The sequence below is a fragment of the Trifolium pratense genome, linkage group LG2, assembly GCF_020283565.1.
Source record: "Trifolium pratense cultivar HEN17-A07 linkage group LG2, ARS_RC_1.1, whole genome shotgun sequence".
NCBI lineage: Eukaryota > Viridiplantae > Streptophyta > Magnoliopsida > Fabales > Fabaceae > Trifolium > Trifolium pratense.
Window position 1 is genome coordinate 10666411 of NC_060060.1, and position 23436 is coordinate 10689846.

The 23436-nt window shown below is 35.7% G+C and overlaps 2 protein-coding genes across 5 annotated transcripts; one reads left to right on the forward strand and one right to left on the reverse strand.

Moving 5' to 3' along the window:
• LOC123907813 lies at positions 1 to 3918 on the forward strand. 4 transcript variants are annotated; one of them, XM_045958189.1, is made up of 10 exons: positions 1 to 21; positions 1006 to 1098; positions 1190 to 1306; positions 1450 to 1878; positions 1964 to 2277; positions 2360 to 2459; positions 2622 to 2681; positions 2787 to 2870; positions 2990 to 3106; positions 3360 to 3918. In XM_045958189.1, exons 1-10 carry the CDS (start codon positions 16 to 18, stop codon positions 3660 to 3662), a joined length of 1623 nt encoding a protein of 540 aa, XP_045814145.1. In that variant the 5' UTR covers positions 1 to 15; the 3' UTR covers positions 3663 to 3918. The 4 variants fall into 4 exon arrangements, with proteins under 4 accessions (XP_045814145.1, XP_045814146.1, XP_045814147.1 ...); XM_045958190.1 differs by lacking the exon at positions 1 to 21 and adding an exon at positions 39 to 145; XM_045958191.1 differs by lacking the exon at positions 1 to 21 and adding an exon at positions 178 to 565.
• LOC123907814 lies at positions 3909 to 22097 on the reverse strand. The gene is made up of 24 exons (XM_045958192.1): positions 21759 to 22097; positions 20129 to 20238; positions 19539 to 19704; positions 19336 to 19436; positions 19173 to 19245; positions 18937 to 19072; positions 14761 to 14921; positions 14296 to 14420; positions 14117 to 14216; positions 13529 to 13625; positions 12588 to 12639; positions 12284 to 12385; positions 12047 to 12193; positions 11723 to 11885; positions 11399 to 11629; positions 10718 to 10884; positions 9635 to 9763; positions 9288 to 9405; positions 8980 to 9175; positions 8738 to 8849; positions 8505 to 8659; positions 6230 to 7610; positions 5259 to 5453; positions 3909 to 4749 (listed from the first exon to the last, which is right to left on the reverse strand). The coding sequence occupies exons 1-24, from the start codon at positions 21889 to 21891 to the stop codon at positions 4270 to 4272; spliced, it is 4830 nt and encodes a 1609-aa protein (XP_045814148.1). The 5' UTR covers positions 21892 to 22097; the 3' UTR covers positions 3909 to 4269.
• Positions 22098 to 23436: the final 1339 nt, after the last annotated feature.

The window sequence follows — 23436 nt, forward strand, 5'->3', positions numbered from 1 at the left end:
TAATTTGTTAGCAATATGCATGTAAATATGTAACACAATATTAAATATCATTAAACATTTCAGTTCAGAATTGGTTTCATTGTTGTCATCATTATATCCCATATTGCTACTTACAAACAAACCTCGTCCTTTTCCTTCTCCTTAGGTACCCTTTTCTTCCCTTTCTTTTCATCTGTTCTTCCATATTTTTCTTTTATTATTATGTAAAACAAAAAACCATTTTTTTTAAAAAAAACTTTCTCAGTTTCTAACATGCTTTTTTGTGTGTGTGTGTGAATTATTGGTTACTGTTTTGCAGATTCACTTTTATCAGAGTTAGCATAACTTTGTGCATGTTTTACTTTTTTCTGTACCTAGTTTTGCATTATTATTTTCTTTCTTGTTTTCTGTGAAAGTGGTAACATGAGTAGCAGAACACACACCTCTCTTCAGGTAATCAATCAAAGTTCCTTCAAAAAACGGCAAACTAATTTCTTTCTCTTTTTGGCCAATTTCTTTACTATTTGTTTTTTTGGATTCATTGTAACTCTTAAGATACTACAAAACAAACAAATGATCATTTAAGGTTGTTGGCTTCTCATGAATTTCTTTTTATTGATCTTACTTGTCGTTCCGTCCTAAGGAATAGGGTCCTAGTAATCTGTTCGTAAGATAAGTAAAGTCTTGTAATTTTTTTTGTGCCACAGTCTAAATTTGAGTACTCCTGAACGATTTTACTTTCACCGAAGCTTATTGACTTGAGTCCAATGACTTGGTTTTAAATATAGGCTTCTCTTGAAAATGATGCAGTGTGTATAAATCTCCTATAAAAAATTGAGAAAAATAAGAAATTGGTTTAAAATTATAGCATAAACCAAGAGCTAATTTAACTGTTATGAATGGTGTTTAAATTGCAAATCTGAAACAAATAGTCTTGTCCTTCCTTCTATCTTTCTTTCTACTTTCATACAAAAACCAAGTTTCTACAAATTTTTTTTTTTGTTTCTCACTGAATGTGCAAAGCAGGACAAGATGGAAAAAGGAGGGAGCAGGAAAATGGCTGCACATAATACTTCGAAAAAAGGGCGTCGAGAAAGGAAAATGGCTTTGATACAAGATGTGAGTGAAACATATTCCTTACTTTATGAATTGTTCTTCACATCATTTGCAATTTGTCAGTGTAGTTAGTTATATAGCTCTAAATTTGCAGGTTGATAAGTTAAAGAAGAAGCTGAGACATGAAGAGAATGTTCATAGAGTGTTAGAAAGAGCACTCACTAGACCTTTGGGAGCACTTCCTCGTCTTCCTCCGTATCTCCCTCCTCATGTAAGTAGATTGAGTCAGTGATTGATCAATTATATTCAATACATTCAATGTATATGTTAATTAGAATTAAGTTTTTTATTTTTGATTTCTATATACATTTTTTTTTTTTACGCTAAAAAAAATCTGTGTATTGTGCATTTTAGACATTGGAGCTTGTGGCGGAAGTTGCCGTATTGGAGGAAGAGGTGGTTCGATTAGAAGAGAAGGTTGTGAGTTTCAGACAAGGTTTATATCAGGAGGCTGTCTACATTTCCTCCAAGAGGAATGCGGAAAATTCGATTGATCCAGTAGAGAAGAATTCAATCAGAGGATCCAAACATCAAAGGTCAAAATCTTTGTCTCAAAGTGAGCTTACTTCTACTAGCATTAAGCCTCAGATTTCTCTTTCCAGAAGTGCTTCTAGTAGAAAGCTAGTCAATGGGAAGCAACTGCATTCAAAACAAGATTCTTTATCATCAATTCCAGAAGCAAAATCAATTGAGAAGAAAACGGCTAAAGTCATCAACCCAGTGAAGAAATCACCAATAAAACATGAATCAGCTGACAAGTGTGCAGATCAGTTGAAGTTGCAGGTACTTAACAATCTTCAATAGTTAATATTTGATTGTGAAATGATTGAGCTTCCATTTCAATAATCATTTTGTTTTGATTGATCAGTTGGAGAAGAGATTAATAGATCAAGAAAAAGCACAAAATTCCTCAAGTTTATCAGATAATGTGTTAGAAGTTGATAGCACACCAAATAGAGTTTCAGAGGATATTGTCAAGTGCTTATGTAGTATATTTATGAGAATTGGTACATTCAAGGACAATTTTGGAGAGTCGAAAACACTTACGCGCGATCCATATGGTATCTGTTCAATATCCAAAACTAGAGATATTGGTGCCTACAACAGTTTTTGTGAGATTGAAGCTTCCACCATTGATTTCAACCTAGTGAGAAATGCAGTGTTTCTGATCAATAGATTAAAGTAAGTTATAAAGGGTTATTAACTTCCGACTGATGCTATGTATCATGTATGAGTGTCTGTCTAATCTAACAGACATTTACAGGTTCCTACTTGGGAAGCTTGCTTCTGTGAACTTGAAGGGTCTTACTCATCAGGAGAAACTTGCATTTTGGATAAACACTTATAATTCATGTATGATGAATGTAAGATACTTTTCTGTCACCCATTTACTACTTGTAACTATAAGGAAAGACTATAAGAGTTGGCTCTATGAGGTCTAGATTTATATTTGACGTCACATACTCGCATTACCTTTGTTTAATATGTTGAGGTGACTACAGTTATTTGGCTTGAATACATTGTAGGCATATTTAGAATATGGCATACCTGAGAGTCCTGAAATGGTTGTAGCACTGATGCAGAAGGTACAATAATCTCTCTAATATTCTCAACTTTTGTTTTTGTTTTCAGAACAAATTATTTAGAGCACAAAAACTATCATTGATCCTTCTTGATTCATCTTGTGACAGGCAACAATAGTAGTGGGGGGGCACTTACTCAGGGCAATTACAATAGAGCACTTCATCTTGAGACTTCCTTATCACCTGAATTTTGTAAGTTCTAATCTACTATCTGCTTTTAAACATGAGAGTTTTTTACTTTTTTGAAGTCCTTGTTATGCTTTGTAGATTACAATTCATATCTTGACTTTCATCTTTGCTTCCTGCAACAGACCTGTCTAAAAGCTGCAAAAAATGATGAGATGAAAGCAAGAGGCATATTTGGTTTGGAATGGTCTGAGCCTTTGGTTACATTTGCACTATCATGTGGAAGCTGGTCTTCACCTGTGGTATGTTTGTTTCTCAATTTAGATGACAATATTGTTGACTGACACTAACTATTTTCTTTGCTTTTTTAGGTATGCTTTAATGTCTTAATATGTGATGTCTGATTTGAAAATTTATGACGTCCTTATGATGACCAATATGACCTAAATAGAACTTATAAAGCTTAGACAATCATTACATTACCTTCATAACATAGTTAAAATTACTAATCATTCTTAATGTGGAGGAATTCATAAATCTATTTATTTTCTGAAGGTAAGGGTGTACACAGCATCACAAGTTGATAACGAGTTAGAAGCAGCGAAGAGAGATTATTTACAGGCAGCAGTTGGCATTACAAAAACAAACAAGTTAATAATTCCGAAGATACTTGACTGGTTTTTACTTGACTTTGCAAAGGATTTGGAATCTTTGTTGGATTGGGTCTGCCTTCAGCTACCTGTTGAACTGAGAAAGGAAGCAGTAGAATGCCTTGAAAGAAGGGGAAGACAGCCTCTTTCACAGATGGTACAGATGATGCCATATGACTTCAGTTTCAGGTTGCTTGTACACCAATAACCCAGTTTTGTTTCTTCTTTTCGGACAACCACACATAAGCCAGCGAGAGGTGCTGTTTGTCACTCGATTCTTCAATCAGTACAGATTTCGGAACTTTGGTGTGGCAGATTTTGTATATTGGATAGTGTACATAGAAAGTGGACAGAAAGCAATGTTTCCTTTGATAGGGTTTTGACCTATGTAAACTGTGATAAGGTTCTTAGCAATAAATTTTAAGAGGAGTGATTGTCTCATTTCAAAATACAGAACAATAAAATATTATTTCAAGAACCAATGCTATTCAATCTTCTTGTTTCTATCTTCCCAAAGGGTCAATATGTGTTACAAAATTATTGCATAACAAAACTCCGTAATTACAGTTACAGAGAAAAAATCACCTAAAAGTAAACATTAAGTTAAAGAGTGGGCGAGGGAGCAGACTGCAGAGGCAATCTCAAATAACCACTACAAAACTCAGGTTTCAGGCTGTGTACACAGTTCGAAACTATACGATATTTGAGATTCGCTGGGACAACTTTTTCTCCTTTCCCGTCAGTTGTGTGTCGTCCTTACAATGAAGTTATGTTAACACAGAAGCCTCCGAAGGATGCACACACGGCTAGGGGTTTCAACCAAATGGAGAAGGAACTGGGCCAACTGATCCTGCGAGTGCATCTGACCTTTTGATGCCTCCCATTCCACAGATAATACATCCAGGAGCATTCACAGCTGAAAATTTGGATCCACATAGATCACAGACATCATATCCAATGGTTGACAGTCTGCTTAATGTGGCAGCACAGAACTGTGAAGGATCTTCCTGCGGATCAATTGATTTGTTAGTCAAACCCCTCTGAACACACAAGTCCATCAGGCTCCTAAATTCCTCCTGCTTGCTCGGAGGTGCTTTGGACGATAGTAGTTCTAGCATTTGCTTGGAATATGCATAATTTTGCACCTCCATGTTTCGTTTTATGGCAGTTCGAATGCAATTTATTCTGTGTTTAGCTAGAAGAGGTAATGAACCTAGATGGCGCGAAAGTCTTGCCATCTCATCTTTTGCACTTATTGCCCTTGCACCATGAACTTTTTGCAAACGACCAATTTCCTGCAGTCATGAGAACAACTTTAAATTTATAAAAGGAATAGACATATGTAAAAGTAAAATAAATTTGAAAGAAGGTAAACATCTAACAGATGCATTATTTGGCAACAACAAGATTTAAGACTTCTGGAGTAATTTATCAGGTCTCATTGACAACCAACACGCCAAAAAAATACTAACGCTCAACTCATAAGTGTAGATTGAGGTTTATTTTCTTCCTCGCAGCTTGGACTAAATTTAAATTAAAATTGGCCTGGGATTCTATATCAATTATGGAAAAACTTACACCTATTCTTCATGTATAATTTCCTATCAACTATGACAGTAGATGATATTATAATAATCCCTTTAATTGTCTCCTATGTTTGCTATCTCAGGAGATGGCTATATTTACAAAAACTAAAACTATAGTTTTATGATAATGCTTCCTCACGGCCTAGAGACACAGAAGCTCAGTTACCTAATATTTTTAGGTCAGAGTCCATTCTATCTGTCATTAAAAGTAGGAGTACCAGAAGAAGAGTGACAGCTATCTTGTATTGAGCACATATTGTTGCTTGAGCTTTTATATCACTTCCACGAGATTGTTCCATAGCTAATGCAAGAAAAGCTTCATCAAGGCAAGACAAGGCATCTGAAAGATGATTTTGCTCAAGGTGAGCAAGTCCAGTCTTGAAACATACAGAAGCAGCAGCCCCTTGAGGAACCTGTCATAAGAGCCATGAGATTGGGAACAAATAAATAATCATACATGCTCAGTAATATGAAAATGGAACTAGAACATGGTTATATTGAGAAATATCTGAATTTCTTCTCCCCCGATCTTTACCTGTACAAATTACCAAAGATAAGCACACAATTTTTTTAAACTCTTCTAGTTGTTTTCTCCTACCCCTCCCAATCCTCATCCAAACCTTTCTTGCTTCACCCTCCTTCTCTCTTTATTCTGTTTTACTAACATAATCACGTTGCTGCTCCACCTATCATGTGTGCAGGTTGCTGCCCACAATACACTCTCCCAAACTGATCACCTCTCATATTCCCCCGTTGCCTCCACATGCCTCTAGTTTTGGCTAAACCTTACCAAGTTCAATCAAGCTGGCTTCTCAGATATGGCATTATTGGAAGTAACTAGTATTTATATATACACTAGCTCAATAAGTTCTTCTCTATCCCTAGAATCCACAAAATAGTGAATGGAAAAACATAAAATGAGTGTTCCTCTCTATTTATGCTGCATGCTGGTTCAATCCAGTGCAGGACATCTGATTCTTCCTCATCTTTCCACATTCTTCCCCAACACATGGAAAATACCATGGAATCTAAAAAAAAAAGAAATAGCACAAAGTATCTTTCTTTTCATACTCTAGTTAGAATGTGTTCCTAGTTCCACATATATATGAATGCGTATGCATGTATTTATTTATTTATACTTTACACATGTATATGAAATATGAATGTCTATGCATGCATTTATTTATACCTGTCCAGGTCGTACAGAAGATGGTGAAGACCCAGCTTGTGCAGGCTTATCAGCAGAATTTGGTACTCCAAGCACGCTAAGATCAAGAGGCTGGGACTGGGTAGAAATTGGTGCCAGCATCTGTGATGGGGGCATACCTTCAGCCTGACCCAAGGATTGTGGTGGCAAACCACCATCAGGAAGTCCTATGGGCTCATTTGAAACTACTGGTTGTTGATCAGTTCTAGGAGGAACATCAGGACTAAACTGGTTAGCCGTTGTATTGCTGCTTTCAACCCCTGGAGTAAGTTTAGAGAGATACGACCCAGCAGGACGCAGTGAAGCAGCAACCTGAAGAGATGAAACTGTATTCTGAAAAAAATCCTCTGGAATAGGTCCTCTACCCACAGCCCCACTAGCTGGAGCCCCAAAAGTTGGCTGTGAAATTGGTGCTGACCGAGTAAAGGCCTCTGTACCAAACAGATCACCAGGAGTTGGAACTGTATGAGCAGCCATTCCAGTAGTTACAGGTGGCATGGCTAAAATCTGGCCAAGATCTTGCGATCCACTGGTTAATGACCTGCTCCTTGATGGTGTTAACCCTTCAGCAAGTTTAAATTTACTAGCTGCTTCTTTAATTTTGTTCACATCTACAGAAGAATCAATTGGCTTTTCTCTTATTCTAATATGTATTTTTTTGGTTTTTGATACTCCTTCCTCATCGCTACTGCTATCATCAGCAGCTCCATACATCGATTTCTTGAATTCTTCTGCTGCTTTAGCCTGTTTATCCGCAGAAGAGCTGGCAAGCTGTTTGTTAAGATTCTCCAGACCCATTAGTGAATCACCGTGGGTCTTATCATTCCCCTCCAATCGATTAGGTATGGATTTAACCGGAGATACTTCAAAAGCATTGGGTTTAACATCACTGGCTGCTATAGTGAAGGCTTTGACCAAGCTATCTTCCTTTACCTCTACAACATTGCCTCTTCCTTTAATTGACCCTAAATACACACCAATCTGGTCTACAACTATGGATGGAATCGCAGCATCATCAGTCCTCATATATGGTGTCACCTCTGCAGCAAGCTCCCACTTAGGTATATCCTTTGCAGTAGCAAGGGTTTTGATTTCCCAGTTTCCACCACCCCATTCAGGTCCTTTAGGAACCATACTTTCTGCAGCAAAGTTGGCAAATATACCTTGTGTCCATCCAGTAGATCGAATTCGTAAAATCCTTTCACAATGTCGCCTCAATTCTGAGTCAAGATCTTCTTCTTCCAACTTCTGAGCAAGACGCCTCATGGCGCTAGGATTAAGATGGCATATAAACAGATCAAGCATGCTTTCGTAATCTGCAGTAACTTCAAAGGTTTCTTTTGCTTTATCAAACTGACCAAACCTGCAAGTAATCTTAAATTTAAAAAGTGAACAAACATTTGGATCACACATTCATGCTACTCAGAGAACAATGATACACCTTATTAGAATTTGGGAGGCCTATACTCAAAGCTAGCTTGAGAGTTGAGGTTTGCACTACCCTTATAAAGGCTATCTATGCCATATCTCTAGCCAATGTGGGACTTCTAACACTCATCAATAGCATGAGCTCTGCTAGAATATCATAGTTATATCAGTCTCATTGTTAGTGAGCTTGATCTTGTCTACTAGTGCTAGAACCCAATCTAGTTATTAGTGTAAAGAGAACTACTAGGCTACAACCTATCAATAATTCAGTATGTTATTAAGAAATCTCTCTCTCTCTCTCTCTCTCTCTCTCTCTCTCTCTCTCTCCAGTCTTCCCAACTAAAACCATGTTGTATATTTCCCATTTGAAAAAAAACAGGCAGACATGACATAGTTCATACAAATGGTGCTATAAATCAACTATATGAAAATATTTCTGATCTTTACATCGACTATTTCATTGTACATTGTACATAGTACATTATAGATTATATTTGCTTTTCTTTCTTCCAATCTTTTATTGTCTCTACTACTTGTCTAGATCAATTTCTCATGTCAAATTTTGTCAAAATTCAAAGTGGATTATAATTATTGGTGAAAAGGAGCACCATTTTCATATGTAATACATAAAAATAAAAAGTTTAGATACATAATAATAGGTTAGCTAGTGACTGGGATAAGAAAGTAGTACCTAACTAGCACCGATAGAAAATAAATCATGAAAATCAGCAACGATGGAAGACACAAACATCATATTTCAGTAGTCCATCTAGCTAGAATAGTAGCAATGCGAGTACAATGAATTTTCCTGGTCTACCATTGCACCTACCTGATACATGAATAGCCCAACTGTCTGAACCTGTGAAATAATTGAGACGTAGGAGGGCATCGTGGATAGTCTCTTGAACGCAGAAACTCATCTTTCAAAACAGATAAAGCTATTGAAAAATGAAGAGATTTCACAGAATAGGCCCCCCGCATCACCTAAGATAAAAACTAAACATCCTTAGGAGATCGGATAGAGAATAACCAAATGCCAAGATAAAAATATTTACTGCTTACCTGGGTGAACTGTGGACCTGATTGGGATAATGACACAGCTAAGTCTCCACAAACAGGAGAACCTAAAGCAAGGATGTCCAGAGACCTTGGTGTTACGCGCATGCTGTCAAACCTTCATTCAGATAAAATTTACAGTATCAGAGTTTGATAAAGAAATGTGAAATGAGACGAGTTTGATAACTTTCTCCATTAAAAAGTTAGATTTTTCTAAAAGGGAATTATTTGGTAGCAAAGAAGAAAACCTTGATGTTAATTGGTATAGTATTTCTGAAAGTTCAAGCTTCTGCTTAAAAGTTTGTTGCATTGTGACAAATCCAATGAGAAGTGGCTCAAGAAAACCAACAAGACAGCTTTTTATCTCAACTCCCTTCTTCTGTTTGGGGTTTATCTCTGTTGGGCTAGCAAGCAATAACCGATCATTCAAAGCACCAACCAAGACTGCATAAGAAATTTATAAAAATAGATCAGTAGGACCGTAGTTAATAAGGTAGAACATACAAAATAGCTGGCTAAGATATCATGAACTCCCAACACAGAGCAAGACAATTACCTGCCTGAGGCATACTAATTGAGAGAATGGACCTCACTTTTCCATCCCAGCCTAGTATACTGATTGCAGTGGCAGTAGAAAAAAGAAGGGCAGGCCCAACCCATAAGAGTGATCTGAAGTAGGCATCGATTAAGGAATTAAAAACAAGAACATATTCAACCAGCATATAAATTTTTTGGTCTTCTTGGTTGAGTATGTGAAAGGGGGGGAATGTAGAAGCAGAGGAAAGAGTGAATATGGCTTTCCAACTGCTCATATTTGGTTCAAAAATTTCACTTAATCAATCAAACCCACCCTTAATATGAACAAATGGTTCCTTAATTTAACTTAAAAACATCCAAGGATATTGGAGGAAGTCCCTTGTCAAAATTTGTAGAAGTGCCAGCAAGTATATCAAGTGTTGCAGAAACAATAAGAACTCTCTGAGTTGTCAAGATCCCTGCAACGTGTCCCCTAAGAGTCTCTTGCCAATGCACCTGACAAATTTGAAAAAAATGTGTTACCAAGAAGAACCATAATGCAGTGTCATTTTAGGTATGTCGAGGCGGCGGGGTTGTTAATGGCTCATTCAATTTTCTTCAAACTCGACCATTATAAGTTTATAACCAACATTGTCATTGTGTCTGTGTAGTCAGTGGCAGATAGTGGATGACCGCCAAAATGCTAGCGGTGTGGCCACCATCGAAGTTTAAGGAAAAAAATACAAGAAATTTATAACGTAAATATAAAACCTAAATACTAGAGCAAATAACATTGAAGACATATTTATATGTCAAAAAAAAACATTGAAGACATATTTGTATGTCAAAAAAAAACATTGAAGACATATTTATAACTAATAATTGCCAATATTCAACCCTTATATAAAGTACATAAGTTTTAGCCTCCGAGGCTTAAAATCTAAACAACATTTAAAATAAATACAAGTGACTCCGTTAATAGAATCACTGCTCCAAGGTGAGAATGAGAACCAGAATGTCGTAGAAAGGGCTGCCAGAATGTTGCAAAAAGGACTGCCAGATAGCCACACAAGTTGAGGAGGGCTCTATTTTGTTGTCGTTCATAATTTTAAGGTGAAATTACCAAAAATTCCAAAACAACAGCGAGAACAGATGTACGTTGAGGGCATAAAATGGCTATTTAAAGGTACAATAACCAAAAGATTCAAAAAATTCAGAATTTTATAGGAGTTTCAGTTTAGCAGTCACTACAACCGCTATTTGGCTTCTATTGGTGGTGCTACAGTCAGTCACTACAACTGCTATTTGGCTCCTAGGGGCACTACACTGCACAGCTATAGAGGCCGCTATTGACTATAGGGCCTTTTGTCTCTCCATTTTCTTTATTTAATTCATCTGCGATTAATTGCACAGAGCAACTGTGTATCACTACTAGTTCTAGTCATAATTAAACATGCAACTAATTGATACCTGGAGTACAATCTCATTTATTTTCAATTTGAGTGACTTTTTCCCCTCGCCCTTGGTTGTTATATATTGTCCATTGGAAGTTGGAATTGAAGTTGAAAGGCGATACCCTTGTACGAGCTTTACTAATCCAATTTGGCTCCCATGTGACGCGAACATCAAGGTTGAATCTACCACCAAGAAAAGTAATCATTACTATCTACTACCAAATAAATAAATAGTAAGCATCTAAACTTGTGAGTATGCCTTGCTGTGGATGGGGGAGCCACTGAGACCGGTTTAAGACTTTATATAATTTTGCTCAATGACTTCTTTTAGAAAACGACCAATCCAACCAGAAAATTGTGAGTAAATATTACGAGCTAAATTTCAGAAAATGTAAATGAGTAGAGTTTTACCGAAGAAGCATAGATATTTCCATGTATTTGAAAAGTATAGTGTAAATTATTCTAAAAAACATACAATGGAGTAGATGAAGCATATAATATGAAATTTTATGCGCAAGCATATCAATGGATTTTGGATGAAATATGCCCTATAGATGGTTATTTACTTGTCACAGTTGATTTTAAATTTACTTCATTATCAATGATGACAATGAATCCCATGCCTACACACACACACAAAAAAAAAAAAACTATATATGTATGCATGTAGAAACGTATGTATTCAACTTTCATGCACCTAAAGGAGTAGAAAAGATACGATCAACTTCAGTTTCAAACATAAATGGTGTTGGTCCTTTAATTGAATCATCACTAGTTTCTGTAGGTTGATTTTCTTCAAAAGCTTTTTCAATATTCTTAAGTTCTTGTGAGGGCCCTCCTGGTAAAATATATAATGCCAACCCTGTCTTGTCATCATCAAGAATAGCAAACTGATTTTCATTCGGACCAATAAATGCTGCATCTCGACCTGTACACAACAACTTGAATTATTTTTTCCACATAATGCATGACCAAACTCTGGCTGAAAGAGAAAAGAAATGTATTCCTCACACATAAATACCTTTTATAGTGCTACTTTTACTGTTTACCGTCTCTACTGCAGTATTTTCTCGATAAAGTACAACTTCACTTGTCATGCCACTAAATTCATAAGCTACAAGAAATAGGTGTTGCTTTTTACTGTAAGTCAAGTAATTTGCTTGATACTCCACATGGCCAGGAACCTATAAAAAGTTGCTGAATATTATAAGGTAGGATATAGACATGATATTCACTTGTAAAATATAAATAGTTACAACGTATTATATTATGCAAAGGATGGTATCAATAGAATTAAAGGGACAAGATGATATTTGTTAAAATAACTACTCTCTCTCTACATTACCGAATTATAGAGCTTCTTATAGGTACTCTCCAATCCAGATGAGAGATTATATGCCATAAGATTTGGTCCATCCACATAAAAAGCCCTGACTGGATAATGAAGAACTCGGTTCTCTTTATTGAAAAAATTAAGCTCCAAATGGAATGGCTGGTAGTGCATGAATGGTTTTAGTTGATTGAACAAAAATGTCTAAAGACAATTAATCAGTCCCTAATCAAATTGTCATAGAGACCTTACCTGGACAACAGGAATGTCCTTCATACGATGCTTGGTATCTAGAACAGCGATGAGGGGTAAGCGAGATATGGGGGCACTTTTTGTATGGCCTTCCATAAAATGCTACAAGAATAATGCAGAAGTGCAAAATTTGAGTCAGGGAAAGGAGATTTGCCAAATCTTTCTAACGAAGTTATATGCAGGACTGTAAGGATATTTGAGCCATCAAATTTTGTGGTCGGGTTATAGAATCACGTCTTAGCCATTGCACCTTTTACTGATATTCAGGCTTATAAGAAAGTAATACAATAGGAAAAAATCATACACTGTGAAGAAAAGCCTTCCTTGCAATGTCTGATATTGTAAGATGACTATGGCTGCAAGAAAGAGAGCATATTGTCAACAATGACATGAGATAATTATGAATTGTGACAAATCAAATGTACTGGATAACAAAAGGTTCTGTCTTGCTTTAGCACTAATTATCATAAACACTTCGAAAGGGACTTGATATAATTGACTGCATGTCCACAACACTCAGAAGGAATGTAGACCATATCCTTTGGACTTCAAGCAGATATAAATGCCAGGGAAAACATTATGTTCTATTCAACCTAGTATTAAAAGCAAATGCTGCATTCTTGGTCTTGGAAACTTCTTTTAATCATTAGATGGTATTCATATCTATGTGCATATGTCCTAATTATTTTCCACATATACAAGTTTGATTCGTGATGAAGTTCTGTTCGTTGAAAACTTAAGGAAACAGCTTCATAGAACATGCAGCGAAATAATAGACTTCTCAAAATGGTTAACTGCTAAATAAAAAATCAGTCCATGAAGGAGCATGATGTACAACACACTTTCAATTAAAGCACTCAGAACTTTACTGTCAATGGTCCTCAATCATATCCAATATTCGTGGGGCCATCTGCTATCAGGCCACTCGGGTCACGCTCCATATGTCCAGTTCTGAACCTGAGGTTAAGAGTCCCACATTAAATGAGACAACGCTTCAATATCAGTTTATAAGTGGGGGCAATCATCACGTTGTCACTAAACCTATGTGCACGTGTAGATATCAAATGAAATTTCATAATTCAAACATATCCAATCAAAGGTTCGAGACTAAGTACTCAGTTGGAATAGTGAGGGATATAGAGTCAGAACAACAGAATATAATTAACAAACTAGACTGTGACCACTAGTTTTCCATAAAATACTAGTTACATATTTTCCTTGTTCCAGTTAGAGATCTCAACTCACCCTTTCATATGATGTTCTTGTAATTGAGCTTGAAGCTGATGATCTGCTAAGATACCAGATGAACCCAAGGCTGACAATTTTTCTTTTAAAACCGATGCTGCAAAGAATCTCTACCATTAGTGTATATATGATTAAAGAGCTGGATGGAAACAGCATATATAATAATATGCCATGCATTATAGTGAAATACAATCTACAACCGTAAACTACAGTGAGTAGCAACTTATGTACTAAACAAATGAGGTATGTTAGAATATAAATTAACAAATCTTTTTTGTCCAAAAGACCCAATTAAGACATGGGATGGAATCGTGCCCAAAAAATAAAAAAGGCATTGCAGGGAAGATATCCACAAAAGGTGGAGAAAACATACCATACAATTTCACCACACAGGACATCAAGGGTTCACTTCAGCAAGACATCCCATTAAAAATGAACAGAAAAACTAAAGATTTTATAATGTATCATGTTGAAGGATGAAAGTATAGCAGAAAAACTGCAAACCTAAAACCGTGGGAATTTTATATGTTCTAATAGAAAATATCCTGAAATTTTGAAGGCTCTTTGAAGCTAAATAAATATAGTTACCTGACGATCCCCGTGCACCTTGCAAAACTGCAAAAAGTTGCTTTCTCCTTTCTCTATTGTTTTCAGTCTTGTTTTTTGAAGTATCTCCAGTTGCTACATTCTGTTAAAATAAAAAGCAAGTTTATGTATCCTATATTCACTAGTAAGGAGGGTATAAAAAATGAAAGGTGGAACTTAACTGCAAACACTAGTGCTGCTAAATTAGATTTTGGATGAATTTCTATAGTTTTAATTCGCGGTAAGGGATACACTGCTTCTCCACCTTGTTCAGAAAGGATACGTGGGATATCAATTGGTTCAATTGCTGCATCAGAATGTAATATGAATTAGCAAACAAGTCGATTGTTGGTATTGTTGAGTATATTTATTTTGGTTCTTTCTATATCTCCTTTGTTATCTCCTTCATCCCACCATCACCGCAGAAAAATTGAAAGGTAATAACTAAATTGATTTGCATAATGTTGTTGAAGTGTTGTTTCTCGCCCAAGGACTTTTTGGACACCTTGTCAATAAGGCTAGTGATGTTGATGGTATTGGGAGAGGCACATTGCACAAGAATTTTGCAATACACGTAACATGAGAAACCATCTATCAAGAACCAACAGGAAATCCAGAGTGAGGTAGAAAGAGTCAAGATAGCTAACCAGCAGGCTCAAAAAAATTTGCCGGCATAGGAGGTCTATGAGGATTAACTATAACCCGTGTTTTCCACACTTTCATATTTCCATCCTTTGATAGGGTTACAAGTATACGCGAAGTGGTCAGCCAAGCAACTGAAGTTATTGGTTGTGCGCTAACTTGTATTCTGAAATTTCCATAAGATAATCATTAGATTCCAATTCAAGAACAAGAGTCTTGTAAATAAATAGTAAATATTCTATTATTAGGAGTAATCTTCTATTAGTAATTTGTATTTGGCCCATGAGCCCATTAGGTTAGAATAGCCTATATAAACACATTAGTGATTGTAAATTATTCATAACTTGAAATATAATAATATATTCAGTTTTCACATGGTATCAGAGCCTATCTTAGATCTATTGTTGGGCTTCCCGCATCGTCCACGCTTCAGGCCCATTGGGTCTGAGCGTGAGGGGGTGTGTTGGATATTCCGCCTTCATTGCGGTTCGCCCCCATCCGCCTAATTGCGGCATTTGGGTTGCCTTCATTGCAGCCTCCAACACCTTCATTGTGTTGGGTGTGAAGGGGTGGATTTAGTCCCACATTGCTAAGAAATATGGCCTGTGTAACATTTATATAGCTTGGGCAACCCTCACTTTACAAGCCGGTTTTGTAAGGATGAGTTAGGCCCAGTATAAAATCTAATATGGTATCAGAGCCTATCCTAGATCCATTTGTTGTTCGTTGTGGAGACCTCCCATATTTGGGCCACCCGTTGTTGTTGATCCCACGTTCCAGCTTGTTCAGTTCTGGACGTGAGGGGGTGTGTTAGAAGTCCCACATTGGCTAGAGATATGACAAAGATAGCATTTATAAGTGTAGTGCAAACCTCAACTCCTACCGCATCGTATCTCATAAATCGTTTACCTTCTAGTGTCCTTGCCTCTAAAACTCCTATGGAGGTTCTATCCTCATTTTATCCTGATGTGTCCACCTCTTGTAATCTCATTCCTAGAATATTTGGGTGTAAGTCGTTCGTCCATATCCATAGTGATGGTAGAGGGAAACTTGATCCTAGAGCCTTAAAGTGTGTCTTTATAGGGTATTCTTCCACCCAAAAGGGTTACAAATGTTATCATCCACCGTCTCATAAATTCTTTGTCTCCCGAGATGTCACCTTCCATGAACATGAAAGTTACTTCATTCAAACTCATCTTCAGGGGGAGAGCACAAGTAAGGAAGATGAGTCTCTTATACTCCCTGACCTTAATTTCGGGCCAGAAGTTGAGGCTGAAACTAGAGGTGACAATGTTGAGACTGAAATTGATCTTGAAAATATTGAAACTAAAGTTGACAATGTTGAGACTGAAATTGATTCTGAGAAAGATGAAAATGTTGGTGTTGATGTGAGATATGGGAAGAATTTAGTATACACAAGAAAAAAGACCATTCCTGAATCTACTCATATCCATGAGTCCGATCCAACATTACATGAGGTAACTTTCCTTGACCCTTCAAACTCTAGTGATTCAATTTCAGAATTTTCTCATACCCAGGAACCAGAATCTAGCTCAACCATACAAAGGGAACCAGAATCCATTCTGATAAAACATAAAAACCCAAAATCCAGAGAAATAACACCAGTAGACTCTAAAGATTTACATCTCCCAATTGCCCATAGGAAAAATACTAGAACCTGCACCAACAAGCCACTTTACCCTCTATCCAATTACTTATGCTTTGAACAATTATCAACTACCCATAAAGCCTTCCTCACAAGTCTAAACACTACCACAATACCTACTTCCTTGTCTGAGGCATTGTCTGACAGGAAATGGAAACAAGCCATGGATTTGGAAATGGAGGCACTTGATAAGAACAATACTTGGGAATTGGTCTCTCTACCAAATGGAAAGAAACCTGTAGGGTGCAAATGGGTATACACTGTAAAATACAAGGCTGATGGATCTATTGAGAGGTACAAGGCAAGATTGGTAGCCAAAGGGTTCACTCAGACTTATGGAATAGATTACTCTGAGACATTTGCTCCAGTTGCAAAAATGAACACTGTTAGGGTGATATTATCTTTAGTAGCTAATTACAATTGGAACTTGCAGCAATTTGATGTAAAAAATGCTTTCCTTCATGGAGAACTTGAAGAAGAGATCTACATGGATGTACCCCCTGGATATCGTGAAGATATTGCTGCCAACACCGTGTGTAAGTTAAAAAAGGCTTTCTATGGACTAAAGCAATCACCACGAGCTTGGTTTGGAAGATTCACCAAAGTTATGGTTGGTTTGGGCTTCAAACAAAGTCAAGGAGACCATACTTTATTTGTTAAACACTCTAAGTCAGGGGGAGTCACAGTGTTATTGGTGTATGTGGACGACATTATCGTAACAGGCGATAATGAAGAGGAGCAGCAAATGTTAAGTCAACACTTAGCCAAGGAATTTGAGATTAAGACCTTGGGAAAATTGAAGTATTTTTTGGGAATAGAAGTGGCTCACTCTAAGAAAGGAATTTTCATATCCCAACAAAAATACATTACCGACCTTTTGCAAGAGACTGGCAAGACAGCATGCAAGCCTGCATGTACACCAATTGATCCAAATATAAAGTTGGGGAATGCAGAAGAAGATGTTGCGGTTAATAAGGAAAGGTATCAAAGATTGGTCGGCAAACTAATATATTTATCACATACTAGACCTGATGTTGCTTTTGCTGTAAGTTTGGTCAGCCAATTCATGCACCAACCAAAGGAGATTCATCTACAAGCTGCACTCCGAATTGTTCAATATTTGAAAGGAACTCCAGGTAGAGGAATTTTGTTCGAACGAAATGGAAGTGTGGGACTTGAAGCATATACTGATGCTGACTATGCAGGGTCAATTGTGGATAGGAGATCAACTACAGGATATTGCACTTTTTTAGGTGGAAATCTTGTGACTTGGAAGAGTAAAAAACAAAGTGTGGTATCCAGATCTAGTGCTGAAGCAGAGTTCAGGGCAATGGCACAAGGTATATGTGAATTACTATGGCTGAAAAGCATCTTGGAAGACTTGAGGATAAAGAGTGATGAACCAATGAAACTCTATTGTGATAATAAATCTGCTATTAGCATAGCTCATAATCCAGTGCAACATGATAGGACCAAACATATTGAAGTTGACCGACACTTCATCAAAGAAAAATTAGATAGTGGTCTAATTTGCACTCCATATGTCTCTTCCCAAGGCAACCTTGCAGATCTTCTAACTAAGGGGCTGAACGGCAATAACTTTGAAAGAATTGTTTCCAAGTTGGGAATGATAAATATTCATTCACCAGCTTGAGGGGGAGTGTTGTAAATAAATAGTAAATATTCTATTATTAGGAGTAATCTTCTATTAGTAATTTGTATTTGGCCCATGAGCCCATTAGGTTAGAATAGCCTATATAAACACATTAGTGATTGTAAATTATTCATAACTTGAAATATAATAATATATTCAGTTTTCACAAAGAGTAACCGAAATAACTAAGAATTAAAACATTTCCATCAATAGAATATAAGTAAATAACAAATTTGTTGGAAATTCCGCCTTCATTGCGGTCCGCCCCCATATGCCTAATTGCGGCATTTGAGTTGCCTTCATTGCAGCCTCCAACACCTTCATTGTGTTGGGTGTGAAGGGGTGGATTTAGTCCCACATTGCTAAGAGATATGGCCTGTGTAGCGTTTATATAGCTTTGGCAACCCTCACCTTACAAGCCGGTTTTGTAGGGATGAGTTAGGCCTAATATAAAATCTGACATGGTATCAGAGCCTATCCTAGATCTATTGCTGGGCTTCCCGCATCGTCCACGCTTCAGGCCCATTGGGCCCGAGCGTGAGGGGGTGTGTTGGAAATTCCGCCTTCATTGCGGTCCGCCCCCATATGCCTAATTGCGGCATTTGAGTTGCCTTCATTGCAGCCTCCAACACCTTCATTGTGTTGGGTGTGAAGGGGTGGATTTAGTCCCACATTGCTAAGAGATATGGCCTGTGTAGCGTTTATATAGCTTTGGCAACCCTCACCTTACAAGCCGGTTTTGTAGGGATGAGTTAGGCCTAATATAAAATCTGACAAAATTCAAAATAGATAACCATGATATTAGGTCTTTCAGTTTGGTAATGGAAAAACTTCAATCACAGGTAAACTACAGTCACTCACATTCCAATCATACTAGGCTTCTCGATTGATACATCCCATGCCAATAGTGTACCACGTCGATCTCCAACAAAAATCCATTCTAGAGTTGGATGAAATGCAAATGCAGCAGCGCCACTAAGCTTTATAGTATTTTCCACTGAATAAGAAACAAAAAAATAAATAACACTAAGGATATAACTTATTGGATAAATATAAACCCTATCAACAAGAATAGAATGTGTCAAATATCATCTCACGTTGTAGTGTGTAATGAACAGCATAGGTGTGAATGTTATATGCTCGAATCAGACCATCTGCATAAGCAACATACTAGGACACAAAAGATATTTTTTACAGAGAAATACATATAACACGAACTTGCAAATAAATAGAATTATGACAAGTATATTTAAGTAATACCAGAACAGGAAGGCGAGGATGACAAGCAAGATTAACAATAGGTTTCTTCAAGTCTGTCTTGATTTTTGTGGGTGCTCTACCGCCTTCAACAGTTCCAACAACTTCATTTATGCAAAAACAGAAGTAGAAAATTTTAATGATTATTAATCAAACCAGTGAAAGTAAGACATTTAACTACACAGATTAGAAGCCAGACATCCAACCTGTAACACTCATCCGTTTATGAAACCCGAAAAATACAATATGTTGTAATGGAGTCATTGCCAGATGAACTTCTGTATCAGAATAAATTTTCTCGGACTTCTTCTCTGGCGAATGCAATACACATGTTTGCTCCAAGTCAAAATCGCAAGATCTTAATGTACAATCCTACAAATGAAAAGCAGCAACTGTAATAAATACAGAAGAACTTTGCAATCACAACAACTCACATATAAACCAATAGACAACAAGAATTTTTTGTTGAACAAATAATACACAACAAGATTAAGCAACATTAAATTCAGAAAAACAGCGGAAATAATTCAATGTCTAAGTAATGGGAAATGAAGAATCATCATCAAGTGGAATTTACTCAACCATAAAAAAAATTAAAAAAAGAACAAATCAGATTATCTATGCCACTGCACCTTTATATGTTAAAGAAAAGTAATATCAAAATAAATAAAGATATAACCCTGATCTAATAGATTCCACTAAGCTATCATAATGAAAGAATCAGCAAAAAAATATTTCTATAAATAACAATAAAAAATCCTCATATGCACCAAAGAGAAGTTCAGGTCGGTCCAACCTGGAGGACTGCAACCACAGTATGCCCACTTGTAGGACTATATGCCATGCGGACAACTGGTGCACCAATGTCAAGAGCAGAAATCTTGCTTCCTGTCAATGCGTCAAATTCTGCATGCATGGAAACAACCCAATTTGTAATGTATTTTCCAAAATCAATTCAAAAACCAAATAATGCAGCGTATAAAAAGGGCAAGTCTACTCCACCCAGTCAACTCACAAGTGCTCTAAATGCAGAAAACTATTGGATCAGATGTAATGGATCAACATAGAGGGTTGATTTTATTAGTACATGCCTTCAGAGAACAAAGCTTCAGGAGCAAGTCATGCAACATTTACTAAGCATGTCTGTCATGATGGTTTACAAAGTTATGTACTAAGTGTATCTAATTCTGGACGAGATTCCGAGTATACTATGACTTCAATGGCTTTCTCTTATTGTTTTTTCTTTTCAAGAGAAAAAATAATATTGAAAGGGAAAAATAATAAATAGCAGGAAGATCAGGAATGTTTCTAACTGCATGAAAAACAATTAAATAAAGAGATTAAATATTAAACAAACACACTTCTCAGTAGAGGTCAATAAGGAGTAGGGTTAGATCCATAAATAACTAAGCCAGGAAGCTTCAAGTAGAAGAACAACGAATAAAGCTTTAGATAAGGGTAGCCGAAAGCAGGACTTGATGAAATGCATGCAAATTCACTCATTAAATTCAACTCAGGATAACAGCTGGTATTGTTGTCAGTTTTCTCATAGATTGCAACTCCAATGATGGAAGGGAAACAAATCATCAAGCCATTTTTCTCACTATATAAGCAAACCATATTGCTAGTGAACATAGCAAAGCCAAAAGCACGCACATTGGGAAGAAAGCTACTATTTAGCTCTACGTTCTGAAAACTCAAGCAAATTGAGTAAGAAACTGAATCAAAAAGTAATTTGGTTTGATTCTGATTCTGTTAATGTACAGTTTGGTCCAGGAGTTGATGCAAATTCTTGAACCATACGAATCAAACCAAAACCTAAAACATATCTATATTTATTTCACACACACACATATATATATATATATATATATATATATATATATATATGAGAAGGAACCATGGTTAAGTTTGCTTTCTAAAATTAATCAACCATAACACACTGTTTGGATTGACTTATTTTTGAGCTTATGCGAAACAGTTTATGCAAATAAATAAGCTTTTATGTATTATTATAAGCTTTTCAAGGTAGTTTGTGAGAAAACAACTTACAAAGATACAATTTTTGTCGATGAAAACTTATGAATTAACATGAAAGTTTATTTATTTGCATAATCTATTTTCATAAGCTAAAAAATAAGCCAAATTCAAACGGGCCCTTAAACTTTTCTACCGACATAAGCACTTTTGAGACTATTCAGAAAATAAAAAGACTTACTAAAACAACTTATGATATATCGATTGTTTTCAGGTTATTTTCATACAGTCTCTAGAATAGCTTATGAAAACAACTTATAGCATAAACGAAATGCAAAACAGAAAAATGCCGAAATGTTGCGATTCAGAAACAAAGCATTGAAGCTTTTTATGAATTTGAAAACATAAAATTAGTTACTATATTATAGTGCAGTTATTGGTAAACTGACCGACGATGTAGGTTCCGATGGCGACGGCAACAAGTGCCTGATGAGAATGGAAGGAAGCAGCATGAGGCTGAAAAGGTACAACGCCACCCCCTACATGACGGAGATCAAGATGCTGTAATGTTGTCCACTCCATGAAGAATGAATCCAATTCCTCAAGTTAGTTACGTTGGGGATTGAGATAGATCTTGTGTCGTAGTAGTTTGAGATGCTAGAAAAAAGCGTGGAATAACTGTAATGACGGTGGTTATAACTGTAAAATGGAATAATAGTAGTAGTAAATGCATGATCTTCGCGCCACAACAGAAGAAAGAAACGAAATGAACGCCAAATTTAACCGGAATTCTCTCCATAGGCCCACTCACCGACTGCTTCAAATTCAAATGGTTACTATTTGCTTCACTTTTTCCTAATTTTTTTTTTTTGGTAGAGACTTTTTCCTAATATATTTACCCCTCTTCTTCCCCTTATTTTATACTAGCGGGTCTGCTTGTGTCTAACTTATGTACAAAAAAAAAAAATGTCTAATTTTATGGTAAGTTTGATAATAAAAGAAAAAGAGATGTAGTTAGAGGAAGTTAAGAATAATTATGGAATAATTAAAAGTCATAGAGAAAGTTAAGGACAATTGTGGAATAATGAAAAATTCATCCCAAACTCAAGTATCCTATATAAGTTATAAATATTTCATCCACACATCGTGACACAAAAATTTAAAAATACAAAAATATTGTCGAAAGAGATGAGGTTTTTATTAAAATATACATTTTTTTTACTATTATTAAAATATACTCCGTATTATTATTTTTATATGTTTTTGTCTTTAACGTTTTCAAGGGAAGTAGGTCCAGTCATCCAGACTAAGGTTACGAGATAAATAAAATCTGACCAAAAATTGTTCGTATCGGAAATTAAATTAGGATTCAACCGAACAATTAATCATAAAAAAAATTCATTAACCATTTAAATTCAATGTCTTGTTTTCGTAATAGTGTATACAGTAATAATTACGTTGAATATGTTTGACAAAAATAAATTAGATGGAATGGAACAATTGAATTTTTTTAATTAATTCTACATTAAAAAGCGAAAATCACATCCATTGTAAAACAAATTGGTGAATCGCGACAAAACCGTGATTTTTCCATCTCTCAATGTTCACATAGGATAACAAACATGATAACTATTATATTTTGTTTTTAATACATACTTGCTCATAATAATATGATAAGATATATAATATATTTAATTGACAAAATTACTCTTGTAAAACAATTGTTATTTTTTTAAAATTATTTTGTAATACTTTGAATTTTATAAATAAAAAATATAAATAAGTAATCAAATAACTTTTTATAATTTAAAATAAAAATCATGAGAAAATAATCAAGTTTAATTTTTTATATGAATTATAATCAAATAAATAACTCAATAATATATACATGTTAGATAAGCCAAATAAATATATGATATATCTCATACGTAAATAATAAAACTACTATTGCAAAAAAATTATATTTAATTTTTTATGAAATTTAAATTAATATCCCTATTTATCAATTTTTTTAATAATCATTTTACTTTAAAATATTGTAATTTTAGTAAAATTTTGATTTTTTAGAATATGTAAATTACAAAATTACCCCTGTGAGAAAATCACATATATATTTAAAAATTAATT

Bases quoted from the DNA above. Each gene is read 5' to 3' on its own strand.
- LOC123907813 (XM_045958188.1), top strand. From the start codon at position 403: ATGAGTAGCAGAACACACACCTCTCTTCAG. The intron at 433-1,005 runs GTAATCAATCAA...TGTGCAAAGCAG, and splicing joins GAACACACACCTCTCTTCAG to GACAAGATGGAAAAAGGAGG. The intron at 1,099-1,189 runs GTGAGTGAAACA...CTAAATTTGCAG, and splicing joins AAATGGCTTTGATACAAGAT to GTTGATAAGTTAAAGAAGAA.
- LOC123907814 (XM_045958192.1), bottom strand. From the start codon at position 21,891: ATGGAGTGGACAACATTACAGCATCTTGATCTCCGTCATGTAGGGGGT. The intron at 8,660-8,737 runs GTAAGCAGTAAA...TTTTTATCTTAG, and splicing joins CAGGTCCACAGTTCACCCAG to GTGATGCGGGGGGCCTATTC. The intron at 4,750-5,258 runs GTACTCCTACTT...TCATGACTGCAG, and splicing joins TAGCTGTCACTCTTCTTCTG to GAAATTGGTCGTTTGCAAAA.